Source organism: Diplotaxodon limnothrissa, linkage group LG18, assembly GCF_057381915.1.
Source record: "Diplotaxodon limnothrissa isolate DT_005_m linkage group LG18, D_limnothrissa_male_GT1.1, whole genome shotgun sequence".
NCBI lineage: Eukaryota > Metazoa > Chordata > Actinopteri > Cichliformes > Cichlidae > Diplotaxodon > Diplotaxodon limnothrissa.
The window spans coordinates 34787447-34806371 of NC_140613.1; the positions used below are offsets into that span (position 1 = coordinate 34787447).

The 18925-nt window shown below is 39.6% G+C and overlaps 1 protein-coding gene across 1 annotated transcript in view; it reads right to left on the minus strand.

Annotated features, from left to right (window-relative positions):
- The window catches only part of thsd7aa (thrombospondin, type I, domain containing 7Aa), a 184660-nt gene extending 166457 nt beyond the window's left edge, over positions 1–18203 (minus strand). Inside the window, exon 1 of the mRNA XM_085377919.1 lies at positions 18050–18203. Within this exon, the coding sequence (XP_085234045.1) occupies positions 18050–18203 (154 nt within the window). The remainder of the gene's footprint in view (positions 1–18049) is intronic.
- Between the last annotated feature and the right edge of the window lie 722 nt (positions 18204–18925).

Here is an 18925-nt window from a genome sequence, read left to right on the forward strand (position 1 = left end):
ACATTCTAAGCAGGACAGAGGAAAACACAATATGCATAGGATATGTAGGATGGACAAATGCTGCTTATGATGCGACAGACTCTACAGAAAAGGTCTGAGAAATGAAGCCAACGTGAACGTAGCTTAAAAACTTAAGCACGTAATTTACTGGGTTGTTTTTATTTCCATCTCTTATCTCATCATGTAACAGCGTGTGTTTGAAATTTTAAGGTTTATGGACTGTCATCATTTCTACATTTATCCTTTTCTATTCCTAACAAATGTTAGGGGCGCCATGTGAAGCAGGTCTGCCAATTTCTGCTGTGGAGAATCAGCCTTAATGATACAGCCTCAGAGGAACGTTCAGATGTGTCGGGATGTGTTAAAACATGACGACGCAGAGCTTCAGATGTTATATTTTGAAAAACTACCTTCTTTTACCTTTTAACATTAAACTGTTATGCAGCAGTATTCACTTAGAAGGGGTAGCTTTGCAACATGTTAAACTAAATCACTGTGTTTATATCTATATGAGGTACTGCAGTGCTGTGAAAAGGTATTTTCTCCTTCCTGATTTCTTAGTTTTATTTGCAAATTTGTCACAATTCCAAGTTTTAATCTTAGACAATGATAACACGAGTAAATGCAAAATGTGATTATTTCATTGATTGAAAGTGAAAAAGTTTTAAAAAGCTATCCAAACCTACCTGGCCCTATGTGAAAAAGTAATTGCCCCCCTTGTTAAATCATGAATTAACTGTGATTTTCTGGAACGTTGAGTTTCATTTCTATAGCTACACCCAGACCTGATGACTGCCAGTCCTCTTCATTCAACATATGCTGTGATCTAAAGGAACTCAATCATCATTTCTAAAATTCAGGACTCCAGCTAACATACTGAGACGTTTTTTACAAACGGAGAAAAACCCGAATAATGGTGCGCCTGCCAAGGATTAGCTGGCCTACCAGAATTTTTCATGTTACTCATCGATGACTCATCACAGAAGTACCCAGAACAACATTTAACAAACTCAGTTAAGGTCAACGTTCATGATTCTTCAATAAGAAAGCGACTGAGCAATCATGGCAATAACATTGATCTTTTCAATTTTTCACATTGTATCCATGTCTGACATTTAGGGAATTTGTGAAGTTATCAGTGAAAATAAAACAAAAGGAACCAGATCAGGAACAGCTGTGGGTAATATCTGTGCAATAATAGCTGCATCAGTGCAGTTCTGTTTGTCCATGAACATTAACAACAGCTGTTATTCAGTGAATGTCCTGTAAGGACATCTTCAGAGCCGCTGCTGTTTGTTTCCATTGTACTGGACCTCTGGGAGAAAAACTCTGTCTGAACAGGGGATTAAAGCAGCTCCTACAAGTTCCTTTAGCCGCCTCCCTTTTTGTTGTTTGTTGTACTGTGTAATAGCTCATTGCAAGTAGCAACAAGGTCGAATGGCTGTTAGGTTTTAATAATCATGATGCGCTCACAATGGAAAACTTTCTGCTCTCTCAGCAGCATGATTCTCTAAAACCTGTCTGTATACTGAAATATTCTGCAGCACATGATGGACATTACGAATGGAAATGAAGTGTGCTCACTGTGTAGCAACAAAAAAGGGGGTTGGGTTTGTACAGATCATGGCAAGATTTGAAACCCCCAGGCCTGGATGTAACCTCAGCATAACAAGAAATGCACCTCCCCACTCTACCTCCACCCAAGAAAGAGCCAAAAAAGTCTGGGCTATGCCAAAATAACAAACACAAGATCTCTAAAGGTCCCTAATCTGCCCTGCACAAAATACACATTAAAACAAAACACATTTTTTTCTAACCCTGTCACTCCTACAAGGCTGCTGCAGTGAAAGAATACGAGCTCTCTAATTTACAAAAATATTTACAACGATCTTGACCAGATCTCATAATCACAGACACACAAATTTACTCACACTACTCACTAATAAACTTTTCAACTCTGGTGGTTAAAAGGCTGCTGTCCATCCAATTATTCAAACGGGAGCAGCAATCAATTCAAGCCAAGCACTCTGCATGGGTGTGTCTTCATAGAGACAGGTGTCTGCTAACCCCAGGCAGGGAAGAAAAAGAAAAGGCCACACCCACAACATCTGGTGGGAGGAGTCAAACACACACACACACACACACACACACACACACACAAACATGATCTTGGCTCATAACCAAGAAACTTTCATCCCTGCATTAGGGAGGTTTTTATTTTCAATTATCCTCAAAAACAACCTTTTCTAATATGTGTCCTAATATACACAGTTAACATTATTTTAGTGCTTTGGTGCCGAAACTTAACGAAACAGCAATTTCAAAAAATACAACTTTACAACAAAAAAAAGCTGCCGTGTGGACACCACATACCAGCATGCTGTATAACTCTTAACAATGCTATAATGCTTAATACGATAGATTAGAGTCTTTCCTAAACATTTATTGTAAAAGCACAGTGATAAAGGGTAGCTCAGGGTTGTTCTTTTAGAACAAAGCACAGTTAAAGTTAAAGTTCAGTCTTCATTAAGATCCCATGAGACAGTTTATTTGTAGGGAATCAAAACAGTTTCCCAAAGAGTTCCCAGTTTCAGTCTCTTGTGTGCCCCCTGTAGCTTTTAAAATCCATCTTAAAATCTTTCAGTAATCATCTAAGTACTCTCATGTGACACTGTTGCTAATTCAGCTGCTTTGGCTCCCCATCGAGTCCATTTTAAGATTCTGGTTCTGACCTTTAGAGCTCTTCATGGACAAGCACCAGCCTACATGATTGAACTTTTACAGTCCTATGTCCCTAGCAGTCCCTGAGGTCATGTGATCAGGGCCTTCTTGTTATTCGGCATACAAGCCTGAGAAAAAAATCATAGATAATAAGTAGGTGGAGCAACCTGTGACATTTATGTTCTTTCCACTTTCCGCACTGGCAGAGTGTTAAACAATTTTTTCAGACAGTATGTAGAGCCAGACTGAATCACAGAGACAACAATGTGAACATGTGTGTTTGTGTGTGTGTCTCAGCACGACAGCGCAGCATGCAGACCAGATTGTTTTGTGGAATAAATATATTAGCTATTATCCAGACACATAAACACACACAGAATGCAGTCGAGTCAATAGGCTGGGGGTTCCTAGCAGACCTGCAGACACAATGCTCTCCCTAGTTCAAGAACAAATAACCTGACACAAGGTAGGAATGTGACAGCATGAAGATTATGAGGAGGGAATAACAGCTGCTTTAAGGAACTGTGGCATGTAACACATCTTAGAAGCAGAACCTTTTAAGAGCTCCGAGGTTTTGTGACCGTAAGGTTGGGGATCACCATGTATGAGTCAACATGAGAATAAGTGGTGTGTGCTTTGTTAATGTGCAAACATGTGTACAAGTGTCTTTGTTTAATCATTTATATTGTTCTTCATTTAAAAAAGCTTTAGGTTCTTACTTTTTGCACAGTTGTGATAAGCAAGAACCTCATTTTAAGATTTGTAAAATTTCTTTTCTGTCTTCTCTCTAAGGATGCTGAGAAGTTATAGAAGTCTTACATCCTTGCACATCACTCTTAACTAAGAGCAGTAACTATAATTTATGTCCATATAATACTTGTAAAACATCTTGGGGCTTAAAAGATTTACATGTAATACTTCAATTTTCAGCTAGTTTCAGCGAGTTGATTCCAGCAGGCACAAATGTTTCACAGTTAATGATAATGTGCTGAGGGCAGTTAATCATGGAAAACTGAAAACAATGACTCCTGAAAAAACAACAACAAGATATTAAACAAATAAATAAAATTGGCAAATAAAATCAATTTATAGATGGACAAAATTAAAAACATCAACGATCAGACAGACCACAGCCAGGTTAAAGAAACTGAAAATAAAAAAAAAAGATATTCTACTTGAAGAGGTGGAAAAGAAGCATCTATTTCTAAAGAGGCGTTCCTATGAAATGGGCCCAGAATAAACAAAACATCTACCAAGATGAATAAAGAAAAAGCAGGAGAGAAACACTGCACAGAAAATTAAAGACCCACACTCAAATAAACAGAAAAAAGACATTTCATCATTACTATAACCACCTCTATAGACAACCACCAGCGGAGAAAGATAATACAATGAATGGCTTTTTAGAGCAACTGGCTCTGCCATCAGTGGAACTTCCTAAGATGAAATACATCAGAAATTAACAAAGCTATAAAATTTAAAACAGAAAAATCAATTGGTAGTGAATAGTAAACAATAGTACAAATTATTTAATGAAGAATTCATATCAGTACTTCACGCCACTTTCAATTGGACTCAAAAAAATAAGATGTCACCATCATGGTAAGAAGCGATAATCACAGGAATACCAAAACCAAAAAAGGAAGATTGGCTTGTAGTTTGTGCAATCTCCATGTTAAATATAGACTATAAAATATATACGTCGATCATTTCTGAAAAAAATGAACACACTGGTATCAGAAATAGATGAAGACCAGACGGGCTATATAAAAGGCCACCAAGCTCATGGTAACATTACTGTGCCAAAGAGAAAACCTGAGCATTGATGCTTAAAAGGCATTTGATTGGGTAACTTGTCAATTTCAAAACTTTGAAAAAATTTGGATTCATTGCAAAAATAAAGATATTAAGGGAAAGTTATGACTCCTGTACATATCCTATACAGTCAAGAGACTACTACAGGAAGGAAATCCAGGTGGACCCTACAGGACGACAAAGAGCTTGATATTCAGGAATTCACATTTGATTTTGGTCAGCATGGAGACATGCACGCCACTGAAGGTGCACAGTTGTGACTTGAAGAGACGCAGCTTTGCCCGGAATGCTTTCATGCACACATACAGCTTTGGCTGCTCTTTGGAAAAAAATTGTTTGCTGGGTTAGCAGGCTGTGATTTGCATAATGGCAAATCAAACAAACACTTTCTCTGGGTTTCCATGAAAAAATATTCATTTTCCGCCTACTTTAAAATTTTCTGCAATTCTGCGATCACTTGCAATCTTGCATCTCTTTGATTCTGTTATTTCTGGTGGGCATGAGCCAGTGTTTTCTTTGATTGCTTGCTTGACAGCTAAGAAGTACAATACAGTTAAGCACAAATGTTGTGTGTGAACTACAGTCTGTTATATTTTTAGAACGGGCCAATTAAAAACGGTTGGCGGGCTGCAGTTGGCTCGCGAGCCGTAGTTTGGACAACCCTGAATTAGAGAATAAAACCTGGGATAAAATATGTGCATAGCACGTCATACAACCACCACTTGGAGAATCCAGGAGTTTACCTGGAAAAACGTGGTGCGATACATGATCACATAAAGATTTAAAAGCAAACGGATAAAGAAACACGGAAATGCTGGAGAGAGTGTGGGCTCCATAACGCTGGCCACACACGTGTTCTGGAAATGACAAAGACTAAATGTGTTCTGGGGAACAATTAGTGAACTGATGCATCAGATATTTGGAGATACAATTGCAATTACAATTTTCTTCTTTAACAGACAGAAAAGAGGACAAAATATACATGTGAGTTTGGCTGATGAATGGATTACAGTGTATGGAGTAACTAACTGATTTTCTCATGGGTGTCTTTAGAAAGACTGGATGATGAGACCACAGGGTTCATCAAATTCACAATCAGCAACATCAAAATCTAAAAATCATCTGTGTGGGTCATAAAGTCAGCAAATTTATTTAAAGGATGCTCTTATAATTCTTGTGCTTTCTTAACCATCAATTCTAAATGAAAATGTAGTAAATGCTGAAAATGTTGAGCCATATAAGACTTGTTAGGCTTCCCAGCAGCAGACGTGGCTCCTTCTGGTGACTGTGAACATACCCTAAATCTAATCAGCGGTCGTGGTCAAATCTTTCTTTAAACAAAGAATGGATGGATTCACTGCAGCAGACATACAGGACCTGCTGAAGCCAAAACTCAGTTCCTGTTTACAAACAGCATTGACAGAAAAAAACACTGAAGTACTGAAACAAACAAATACTTGTAGAGAAATACTAGTTAGATAATTTTTAGCTAATGAAATTGCAATATTGGGTTGGGAAGAGGTAATGGTTTGAATTCAAATACACAAAACTGCCTGTCTCATGGAGCTTCTCTGACACAAAGCACTGAAGGCAAACTTGCACATCCTAGAGATTAGCAATGTGTTCCTGCTCGCAGCTAAACCTGTTACCTCCTGGTAAGCAATGGGAGCATGCCAGCAGATTGGCCTAAGAAGCGTAAAGAGCTTTTCATCACCTGGCATCTTCTAAAGGCCCACCTCTATTAGTATTCACCTTCAGCTGACACTCTGCTGACACAAGACCTAAAAACTTTGCTCGGTCCAAAGTTATTCAAATGATATATAAACACCATATGTAGTCTTAGACATACTGAGATTCATATGATTTGTGGATGATACCAATATCTTTTTTACAAATGACTCTTATGCTCAGTGTCTTGGGGACATCACTGGGACCCAGGCATACCCACTAAATGAGTTCCTAAGATACAAACACAAGCGGAGACCACCAAGTGACCTCTTGTTATTTTATTTTTTTAGAAACACTAAAAGCCAGAGACACACACTCTTTTGTTCCATTGGCAGATTTTTTTTTCACTTATTCCAACCAAAACTATCTTGTATTAAATGAAAAAATGGAAAGTGGAAATGATCAGTCTAAAAACAAGTTCCTATATCTTACTGAAATGTTACTCTGTAGCTGATTTTGTCTTATTTTAAGAGTGATGAGATTATTTTGACAAATAACACAAATATACTTGGTTCAAGATTGCACAGTTTTGAGTTTTTGCAGTGTTCAGCTGCCACTAACCAGGTAGAGGTTTTCTCAAGAAGCTGGGACGCCACACTTGGTGACTTTAGGGAGGAAGCATAGCCCGACAAACAAGCATGTGGTAAATCATCTAATGGATTATCCCAATTTGGTAACACACTAGTTTTTTTTTTCTTAGCTGTGATAACATACACAGCTGCATGGCATCATTCCTTCCTCCTGAGCTTCATAAACTGCATTGGGTATGTATTACAGATTACTTGCTACTTTTGCATCACTTAATAAATGTCCTGAAACACAGTCAAACAACAACTAGTGAACACAAAGCCGACAACACAAAGCAAGGCTGAAAGCAAGCCCAGAAACGTTTACATATACAATAGAAACACATGTAGACACAATTCTGCAAAGAAGAGTTGATAAAATTGCTACACAGTGATGTGAAAGACTCACTGCCAGGTATTGGAGACAGTTGACTGTAGTTGTGCTGAAACAAATCAGTTATTAAGTGTAGAAGGCAATTATAATTTTTAAATAGGGCCAGGCAGGTTTGGGTAGGTGTTTCTCTGTGACAAATGTGCAAAAACCTAATAAATCACTTTTTCACAGCACTGTACGAATGGAGGATGCAACGCTACAAGCCTGACTGCTTTTCACTGAGTTTGCTACATGTTCAAGACCAAACTGTGGCTGCTGGGGTCTTTATACACTCAGTTTGAACAACACTCTGGGTTCGCAGGCAGCTTTGTGTTAGCATATTCTCTGTAGAGATGCTTGTTTGTGTCCTGGTGGCAGTTGCCTGGTTTATTGTTCATATCTCCTCTCATGAAAAGCCGTGGACTACGCCACCATTTTTCTCCTTTAGCACATGAATGAAATCAGCTGATTGTAGCACACTTGAGAAAGCATGTTTATGTGTTTTGTTCCTTTTCAATTCACCCAGCGTGCAGATAACAGAACAACCTTTGTTATACAAGTAACAACAAAACTGTAACTGTATTGTAATTATAGTACTACATTATAGTACTACAAATTTTCTGGGAACAAACTGATCATATTGGGAGAGATGGCATTCATGTTACTGTTAACTCAAGTTTGTCTTGAGTTATTAAACCATTTTTGATCAGTGTAACGTACAGCAGCCTAAGCCTGTTGCACCAGAACTAAGGAAGGCTTCACCTAACACACCCCTGATTATAAGCTTAGTCAGAGACCAAGGAGGACAGAACGCCTTTTACATTGTCACTGAAAAATACAGAATATTTATCTGACTCTGAGTTCACTTCAGATTAAGTTGATATATTGGGTGATTTTTAAGGATGTTCTCACATCTGCAGTTTTTAGTCCGTTTAAATTGAACTCTGGTTCATTTTCCTCCTTGTTGCAGGTACGAACAGGGTAAACACACTGGGGTGTGACCCCGAGACCCTTTGGAGGACATGGTCGAGGTACGGTTCAAAATGAACTCCAGACTGGTTTGTTTATGGTGTGAACATGATCCGACTGTGATCCCACCAACTACCAGGTGTGCGTTACAAGTTTGAGCTACAAATTTCTGCTGTATTCTCAATGCAGCAAGGTACTATAGATGTGCAAAGGTCTGTACAGGCTGGCAACTGGCTGTAAAATGAACATAAATGACCTTCGTCCTGTATTTACTTTAGTTGCTCTCACCCCAGATACATCTGGGCAATGAGCAGACTGAGTGTTTTTGCATTTGTTGAAATGTAAATGTAAAGCCATCTCAGTATTTCAGTCTTGGTCTTGTCCTGACATAAAACAAAAACTTGACAATTAATAATATTTCCTGGAAATCGTCCAGTTCAGATTACAGTCATGGAATACACAGCCTTGGGAAAAACTATTGCAGTACATCTATAAATGCAAAAGTCTTTTAAAAAGTGCTGTAACTAAGCTTGGATGATTCCACTACGTTTTTCTTCAGTCATCTACTCGCACAGAGTGCATTATCATAACTTGAGCTGTATGACTATGGCTACTGTAGCTCCTCTGAAAAAGAAAGCAACAAATCAAAGAGTGACTTTCTGGTATTACTCACAAACACGTCTTAAAGCAGATAACACATTTGCTGGAGAGGAAATGTTTCCATATTTAGAAACCCTTTGTCTTTCCTGGAAGAAAAAGGTCTTTAAAGCTGGAACATTTTCCTATTTGTTAAAGAAAGAGGAAAGCAGGAATGCCCTCAGGTTTCTTTTCAGCACTGCACAAAGGCATAAACTACAAAGTTGTGTTGTGTGGTCCTGTTCCTGATTTCCTATTTTCTTGTATGTTTGTCACACTTAAATGATTCACATCAACAAACAAATGTTAATATTAAACAACGATAACATGAGAAAACACAACATGCAGTTTCTAAATGAAAGTGTTTATTATTAAAGGGAAAAACCTAACACTGGAGCCACTCTTCTTTGCAGAATTGCTATAATTTAGACACACTGGAGGGTTTTTGAGCATGAACCACCTTTTCAAGGTGATGCTACAGCATCCCAGATTCAGACTAGGCCACTCCAATCTTCATTCTGTTTTTCTTAAGCCATTCAGAGGTAGACTGCTGTGTTTTGGATCATCATCCAGCTTCATAACCCAAGTGTGCTTCAGCTTGCGGTCACGTAGTGATGGACCGACATCCTTCAGAATGTCATGGTTCCATTTACCACAGCAAGTCCTATAAGGTCCTGTGACAGCAAAATAGCCCCAGGCCGTCACACCACCGTTATGTACTGTTGGTATGATGTTCGTTTTCTGAAATGCTGTGTTTGTTTTATGACAGAAGTAATAGGACTCACGCTTTGCAAAAAGTTCAGCTTTGGTCTACAGAATATTTTCCCAAAAGTCTTGATCAAGATGTTTTTGGAAATCTGAGACAAGCCTTTGTGTTCTTTTTGGTCTGCAGTGGTTTCCTCCTTCTTTAATGGTTATTTTGTGACCTCCTGAGTCTTCGATGTGCTCGTGGAGCTCTGGTGAAGCTTCCTAGGAGTGACCAACCTACCAAAATTACTCCAAGTTTTCTCCATCTGTGTATAATGGCTCTCACTGTGGTTCACTGGAGTCCCAAAGCCTTAGAATGGCTTTGTAACCCTTTCCAATGACTTTGTTTTCAGGTGTTTCTTCAGGTCGTGGCATGAGGTGTTGCTTTTTGAGATCTGCTCCCCTTTGTCAGACAGGTGCTATTTAAGTGATTTCCTGACTTCCTGACAGGCCTTCCAGTAATCAGGCCTGAGTGTGATTAGTGAAACTGAAGTCAGTTTTTCGAAAACTGTGGTTAATCACAGTTAATTCATGATTTAACAGGAGGAGCAATGACTTTTCCACACGACCAGGTAGGTTTGCATTGCATTTCTCCCCTAATGGATTTAAAAACTCTATCTTTGTCTAACATTAAAAAAATGTGATGATCTGAAACATGTGTGACAAATATGCAAAACACTAGGAAACCAGGAAGAGGGCAAACTGTTTTTCAAACTACTGTAAATTATGTCCAATTATTGGATGCATAAGTGACAGGTAGGAGAAAGAGGATGAAGTGCTCCTGGATTGTTCTGTGAGAAACTGTCTGCTTCGCGATGTGACGGTGACGATCAGACAGATGGAGATCAACATCTGAAGGAACAGGACAGCTACACAACCAGTCTGTACTGGGACACAGTGTTGGTGGAGGAGTATATATACCTGAGCATCCACACTGAAATCAGACTGAGCTGGAAGACCAATACAGAGACTGTACATAACAAAGGGATAAATAGGCTATATTTCCTCAGGAAACTGAAATCTTTTTGATCTTTTTAAACAATAATATTAATGATGATGATGCCAGTACTGGTACCCTGACATTCAAAATATTTTTAGTACGTCTTCCTTAATTATAATTAATTATGTCATCTTTTAACTGCTTCATGAAACTGGCCAGTCTAAATAGCTGAATGAAGCACTTGACCCAGAGAAACACTTGATCTGTAGAAGCAGCTTCAGCTTCAACTCCTGCCTCATTTTTAATGTTTATGCTCTCAAGACTCCTCTCAGCTTGTAGGTTAAAGGTCACCTTGAGAGAGGGTGAGGGCTGAGGTTGGGGGATTGATTTTGTGGGGGTGAAGAAGAACAATAAGCAAGCCATGTGACTCGAGGTGAAGCCTCTTCTCTCTTTTGTGTGCCACATAGAGATGAGCATCTGCAGCAAAGAGCTTGAACAGAGCTGCATGCGAACGATGCCACAACACAGTGTTATTCTCTGTGTGTGACCTTTACAGCATTAAATAACCTTCATTTATTGCTTCTTTCTGAAGCTTACTGAGTCTGGACAAGATGACCTGCCCCATCAAATTCCATCATTCATTGCTCTGATTTGTGCAGCTCTACAGAAACCTTTGTTGTTCCACAGTGGACCAAGCAGCACACAACTGCATCACTTACACTGGCAGTTGTGTTTATGCCTCAAAGGTTGCTTTAAACAGATGAGTAAGTGCAGCGCAGACATATAAAGCACCAGTAACTGGTTTTCAGGACTGCCAGGAGCTGCTGCAGTGTCTGAAAATTTATCAAAATGATTAAACATAGATGCTTTGTACAGACCACTATGTTTGTTTTTGTATTTGTAAGACTTAACTATGTGAAAGGCCGTACTTAAATGTGTTGTTTTAGGTTTCTTATTGTTTTCCAAAGGTAACAGAAAGGTTTAGCAATATGATTATATAATTTCCCCCCAAAATAGAAAATAAACTGTGAATCTCTGAAATTTGTTTAGAAGTTATTTGTGCCATGTAACAACTTCAAAACAGTGTCAGATGTTTTTCTTGTTCAAAACTACAAAAGATGACACTCAGTGGTCATGAATGAAAGTCTTTAGCTGTGTGACTGACTGGAGAGGAAACAGGGAGATAACATTTAAAGAGGAAGACCAGCTGATCCCAAACCTTCTGTCTGTGGATTCTATACTCCAGACACGCCCAGACACAAATCTAGTCATCTGCCAAAAGACACCACACTGTGCCAAATTACACATTGTCACCAAATGCCATACATATGGGTGTAATGTGGAGGCTGATGACTCATCTGTTGGTTTCATGGTCCATTTTTGGTCTGGTTTAAAATGGCCTGCAGGGAATGATTTAACAGATTCTTTATTAATATTTCCATGTTCACTTCTGAACATATTGCTGCAGTCGCCAGAGAACCCATGTCTTTCACGTTAGTACTGTCGCAAATTTCAGCCACCCATCTGCACCATGGACAAAAATAGTGGGCTGCATCTTGAACAACCCCAGGTTTCTCTTCAGCTCTGTAGCCAGGCTGACAAAAAGTCAGAGCTCTTTTGTGCCAACCATCCCTTTAACGTTAACTAGTAATGACTTCATGAACTTCTTCACAAATAAAATTTTTATCATTAGAGAAAAAATTACCAATAATCATCCCACAGATGTAATATTATCTGCAGCTACTCTTAGTACCATTGATGTGAAGTTAGACTCTTTTTCTCTAATTGATCTTTCTGAGTTAACTTCAATAATTACTTCCTCCAAACCATCAACGTGTCTTTTAGACCCCATTCCTACAAAACTGCTCAAAGAAGTCCTGCCATTAATTAATGCTTCGATCTTAAATATGATCAACCTATCTCTAATAATCAGCTATGTACCACAGGCCTTCAAGCTGGCTGTAGTTAAACCTTTACTCAAAAAGCCATCTCTAGACCCAGCAGTCTTAGCTAATTATAGGCCAATCTCCAACCTTCCTTTCATATCAAACATCCTTGAAAGAGTAGTTGTCAAACAGCTAACAGATCATCTGCAGAGGAATGGTTTATTTGAAGAGTTTCAGTCAGGTTTCAGAGCTCATCACAGCACAGAAACAGCTTTAGTGAAGGTTACAAATGATCTTCTTATGGCCTCTGACAGTGGACTCATCTCTGTGCTTGTCCTGCTAGACCTCAGTGCAGCGTTCAATACTGTTGACCATAATATCCTATTAGAGCGATTAGAACATGCTGTAGGTATTACAGGTGCTGCACTGCAGTGGTTTGTATCATATCTATCTAATAGACTCCAATTTGTGCATGTAAATGGAGAGTCCTCTTCACACACTGAGGCTAATTATGGAGTTCCACAGGGTTCAGTGCTAGGACCAATTCTGTTTACATTATACATGCTTCCCTTAGGCAGCATCATTAGAAGACATAGCATACATTTACACTGCTATGCAGATGACACCCAGCTCTATTTGTCCATGAAGCCAGATAACACACACCAATTAGTTAAACTGCAGGAATGTCTTAAAGACATAAAGACCTGGATGGCCGCTAACTTTCTGCTTCTTAATTCAGATAAAAATGAGGTTATTGTACTCGGCCCTGAAAAGCTTAGAAATATGGTATCTAACCAGATTCTTACTCTGGATGGCATTACCTTGGCCTCCAGTAACGCTGTGAGGAACCTTGGAGTCATTTTTGACCAGGACATGTCCTTCAACGCACATATTAAACAAATATGTAAGACTGCTTTCTTCCATTTGTGCAACATCTCTAAAGTTAGAAATATCCTGTCTCAGAGTGACACTGAAAAACTAGTTCATGCATTTATTACTTCCAGGCTGGACGACTGTAATTCATTATTATCAGGATGTCCAAAAAAGTCACTGAAAAGCCTTCAGCTAATCCAAAATGCTGCAGCAAGAGTCCTGACAGGGACTAGAAAGAGAGAGCATATTTCTCCTGTTTTGGCTTCCCTTCATTGGCTTCCTGTTAAATCCAGAATTCAAAATCCTGCTCCTCACATACAAGGTCTTAAATAATCAGGCCCCATCTTATCTTAATGACCTTGTAGTACCATATCACCCTATTAGAGCACTTCGCTCTCGCTCTGCAGGCCTACTTGTTGTTCCTAGAGTATTTAAAAGTAGAATGGGAGGCAGAGCCTTCAGTTTTCAGGCCCCTCTTCTGTGGAACCAGCTTCCAGTTTGGATTCAGGAGACAGACACTATCTCTACTTTCAAGATTAGGCTTAAAACTTTCCTTTTTGCTAAAGCATATAGTTAGGGCTGGACCAGGTGATCCTGAATCCTCCCTTAGTTATGCTGCAATAGACGTAGGCTGCCAGGGGATTCCCATGATGCATTGAGTTTTTCCTTTCCAGTCACCTTTCTCACTCACTATGTATTAACAGACCTCTCTGCATTGAATCATATCTGTTATTAACCTCTGTCTCTCTTCCACAGCATGTCTTTTATCCTGTCTTCCTTCTCTCACCCCAACCGGTCGCAGCAGATGGCCGCCCCTCCCTGAGCCTGGTTCTGCCGGAGGTTTCTTCCTGTTAAAAGGGAGTTTTTCCTTCCCACTGTTGCCAAAGTGCTTGCTCATAGGGGGTCATATGATTGTTGGGTTTTTCTCTGTATCTATGAAGCGCCTTGAGGCGACTTATGTTGTGATTTGGCGCTATATAAATAAAATTGAATTGAATTGAATTGAATCTCTTCATTTTTCAGTTCAGACTTAAGGCAGGCTGCATGGTTAGGTGAAGTCTGTCAAAAACAAGCTCTTCTAATAAATGTTAGCTTGTAAAAAAAAAAAACTCATGCATTAGACGTGTATGTTACTTAATTACTCCCAGGAGAAAGCAATATAAAATTATATAAAATAGTACCCATCCATTGTAAAATAATATCCATGCTGTAGACTGTAACCTCCTCCTCTGGCACACATTGAAATCAGCTGATTGTAGCAGAAGAGGGATCGATTCCTTTCCCTATCACCAAGGTTATTATCGTTAATGAAAACTAGAAGTGAAAAAACATTTTCGTTAACGGAAATAAAAATAAAAACAAGACTTTGCAAAAAACGGAAAACTAACTAAAACTGTAATGAGCGTTCACAAAACTAACTAAAATTAACTGGATTTATAGCGAAAATGTGTTTAGTTTTCAATAGCGTCGGGTGAAAGTGAAGTGTAGTTTCCAGGTTTTTTCTTGCTGTGTCTCATTGTGCCAGCAGGGGGCAGTACGTTAGTCGAGTCGTCTGTGTCGCTGCTCCGTCCCACGCAGAATCACGTCAGCAAAAGTCGGGAGAAATCGCCAGAGTCCAATTTCATATTACTCTGAATATGATTGCGTTTTAGATAAAGCAAGTGTCTTGTAGTGGAAAGAGACAAATTATGCGGAACATTTCTAAAGGGAACCTTTGAAAAGCTCACACAAGAAGGCTAACCTAGCTTAGCTTGAGAAGGTAAGGGAGCACGCCCAAGCCTCATCCCCAGAAACAGAAGCTAACCCGTGTGATGCATCCCGAGACAACTCCACAAAAACCATTAATGCAGTGCTTCCAACAGCGAGCCGATGGCTGCTGGTTGGTCCGTTCGCAGGAACATCACAAGCGAGAGGAAGCGTTGGTGAATATGTTTATTGAGACTGGGATATCTACACAACTTTTTGCCTTCAAAAAGTTTAGCAATTCACCCGGAGCTGCAAGAGGTAATAGTCTCATTGGGGCCAAGATATATATCTTATAGTTGCCTGCTATCAATGGTTGTTCATCTGCCCTCATTTATTTATTTATTCCCATAGGTGGGGATGTGAGTTGTCTGTCTCTGCGTGTTAGCCCTGCGACAGACAGGCGACCTGTCCAGGGTGCAGGGTATGGTAGCTGGAAGAGCAACATACCCAAGGATGAGCAGAAGAGCATGACTGATATGATGAAACTGGGATGTTGTTACACTTCATTGTTGCAAACACGACGAAAACTATAACTGAAACTAAGGGTTTAAAAAAAATAAAAACTAAACTAGCAAACAAAAGGTAAAAACTAATAAAACCTGATACAAAATTGAAAATCTGAAGTCAAAACTAAATAAAAATAAATACTAATGAAAATTGCAAAACTATTAAAACCCTGCCTATAAATGACCAGGACATTTGTTCATACAGAATTTGACACTCAAAATAACTCTTTTCCTGAGATCTCAGCAGGCGGCTTTATTTATTGTGGGAAAGGATCAGGACTGCCAAGGGTTTTGATACTTCCTAATCTGACAACATGGAATAAATGTAAAAATAATAAAATGATGAAATGAGAATTTATTAATATCATACAAGAACCCGATTAGGCAGTAACACCCCAGCATGCACAAAAACACTGACTGTTTTTTTCTACACTGCTGCCATTGTTCTGTCAGGGTGACATGAGCTGCACCCAAGTGCCAAGCACAGACACACTTAGGCCAAGAAGAGAGACGCCACACAAACATGTCTATACCGTATCTAGGTTAACTTTGTCTGGCCAATCTGCTCTGGTTTCTCTGCCCTTAATCTCATCCGCTGCTTTAACACAGTGGGAGGTACAGCACATAATACAAAAGGATTTCCATTCCTTTGCACATGGTGTGAACAATGAAGCTTGTAAACAACAGCTATGACAGGAATAAATAAATGATCTTTGATGAGAACGTATAGTGAGTGTGACCTATTTGTGTGTTATCTTGTTGTGTTTTTATACTGGAGTAAACCGCTGCCCGAAGATTGAAGGGGAAAGGAAACAAAGTCTCAGTTTGAAGGAAATAATTTTTTAAAGTGCACACAATCACGTCTAGTGTTATCTTGTGAAGTCAGACCTGGTTAAAATTATTTTATATCCTATACTGTGTTAAAAAACGGATAATGTTCACAACAAAATCAGTATTCTAAATTATTATAAATAGAGGCCAGTCTGAGAGCAAAATTACCTGAGCAGGTCAGGAGCAACAAAAGAAGCTTTTCCATTAAAGAGACGACGATTTCGATGCATAAATCCAACTAATCAGAAAGTAAAATGAGGGTAATCGTTAAATGAAAGTAGTCCAAGTGTGAAATAGCATAAAACCAGCTCTAAAAGAAAAACCATTAAGCAATACTGGTGTCTCACTTCTACTAAGGAGGAAACTCACCAAACAAAAGAAAAAGTAAACAAAAAAGGTGAAAGCACATGTACCATCAACCTGCTACCATCATTTTCCACATAAAAATGAAAAGAAACTTTACAGCAATAGATGTTACACAGATGCTGGTATAAAGAAAAAAGGAATAATTTATTGTGAATGTTTTTCCTGGTGTCCCGAATACACATCTGGGAATCTTAACCAATTAGGGGACGCAAACATTGCAGAACATTCTTTAAAAGATTTTTTCGGAAATATTTTTATTTCAACCCCACGGATGATTACTACGCTGCACATGCTATTCTTCATAAACAAATGATTGCAGATCATATTTTAGACTTCATCAAAAGCCATAGTTGATCTCATGCAGGCTGAGCTTTACTGCCGGGTTATGTTCATTGATCAGTCACTGGTGGTACAGCGGTTGCAGAATCCCAGTGAAACCAGGACATTGATCCAGAGAAAGAGAAATTAGACAGTAGAGAAAGAGAACATTCATCTCCAGCTGCCCCTAAAGGGCACCTTTGTCTCAATGGGTCAACACAGTTCCACCCCCAATTTCTGCTTTCATCACTCCTCCTCTATCCTCCTCCCCTCTTTCTCCCTTGTGTCCTTCTGGCCATGTGCTGCTCTCACAGAGTGAATGAACCTTGGATGGTGAGAGGCACCACCCTAAACAGCAGCAGTGAGGATCCTTGTATTGTGTTTAGACTGTAAAGCTGCTGTACTCACAAGTCATCAGCAGATACCAAAAACACCTGCATCAATAGTCAATTACTATTTGTGTTTGTGTCGCTTCCTTCGCAGCTAGCTTCCATTTTTCCCCACTCAGAAACATAGCAACATATGCAGCTTTGCTACACACACAATTTCTTATCAATTGCACACATCTCAAAATGTGATAAATGAGTCCAATAGCAGCATAAGGCAATCAAAGTGTTCCAGCTGTCTCTGTCTGGGGGAGTGCTCTGCCAAAAAGACTGGAGCACAATGCACATCTCCACCCCCCAAACGGGGGCAAAACCCCCATTCACTTCAGGGACTGCAGCAAATATGTTATCAAACTCTAGTGTAGCAAGATGGCTCCAGTGCATTAACCACAAAAAGACCATGAGAAAATAAACTTTTGGTTTAAAAAAAATATTAATTTATGAGATATATTGATCCAATCATAAAAAGTGAAAGAAACAAAAAAGAGCATGTTCACCCTTTTCATTTCTCCTTATGTACTGTGTTATGTACACAAACATTTGCATATGAATATTTCAGCGAGAGTGTAAGGTTAGAACATCCATCCAGTCACTCAGTGTCTCAGGGACCAGGACTGAACGAGCAGAGAGGATGGACTGTACCTGTTCGCCAGATGTACATGGGTCGAGTTTCCACTGCAGTTTGTGCATCCAGTTCCCACATGGATAAAAACAGCAGCGCTAACGTCCAGAGAGAGAGGAGTGGGGCTCCTTTCAAGACCTCTTGGATCCTGATACCTCTGCCGGCCGTCCCCATGGCCACCGCACGGCAAATACTGCTGTTCCCAATGCAATCGAGAGGAAAATGTGAGCCTGGCCACAAGGTAGAGAGCGGCACTCAAGTGAATTTTCTGCTTTGTCCACGCCACCGCATCCAAGAAGTAATCCTGAGCAAGCGAGGGTGAGGTTTCCTCACGCTCTCCTCTCCCTCTGGGTTTCTCTTATTCCCCTGGCTACTTAATGAGTGCGAATGAGCTCTTGCAGTAATAAAACAGGGAACAATAGATCCCTAAGCCCAGCCTGCTCCTGCTGCTGTATGCCGGGTAATGTAGCGCCTCCCTTTCTCTCGGCTCTTTCTCTGCCTGTCTCATTCTCTCTTACACACACAAGCAGTTTATGCACACATTTACACACACATCCTGTCCACCCGCCCTGCTCACTCATCTCTCATGCTGTTTTACAAAGACCTGAGAGAAGTTCTAGGTAGCTGAATCAAGAATGTGGAGATGTGTTTGTTGGTGAAATAAACAAGTAAGCAGCAGCAGTTTTCCTATTAAAGCATTATTGTATTTTAACTTTTTATTACAATAAAAATGACCATGGATGGATGGATGTGTCAAAAGAAGGGTATGTAAATGGTAAATGGTAAATGGCCTGTATTTGTATAGCGCTGTTACTAGTCCCGCCTAGGGACCCCAAAGCGCTTTACACACCCAGTCATCCACCCATTCACACACACATTCACACACTGGTGGAGGC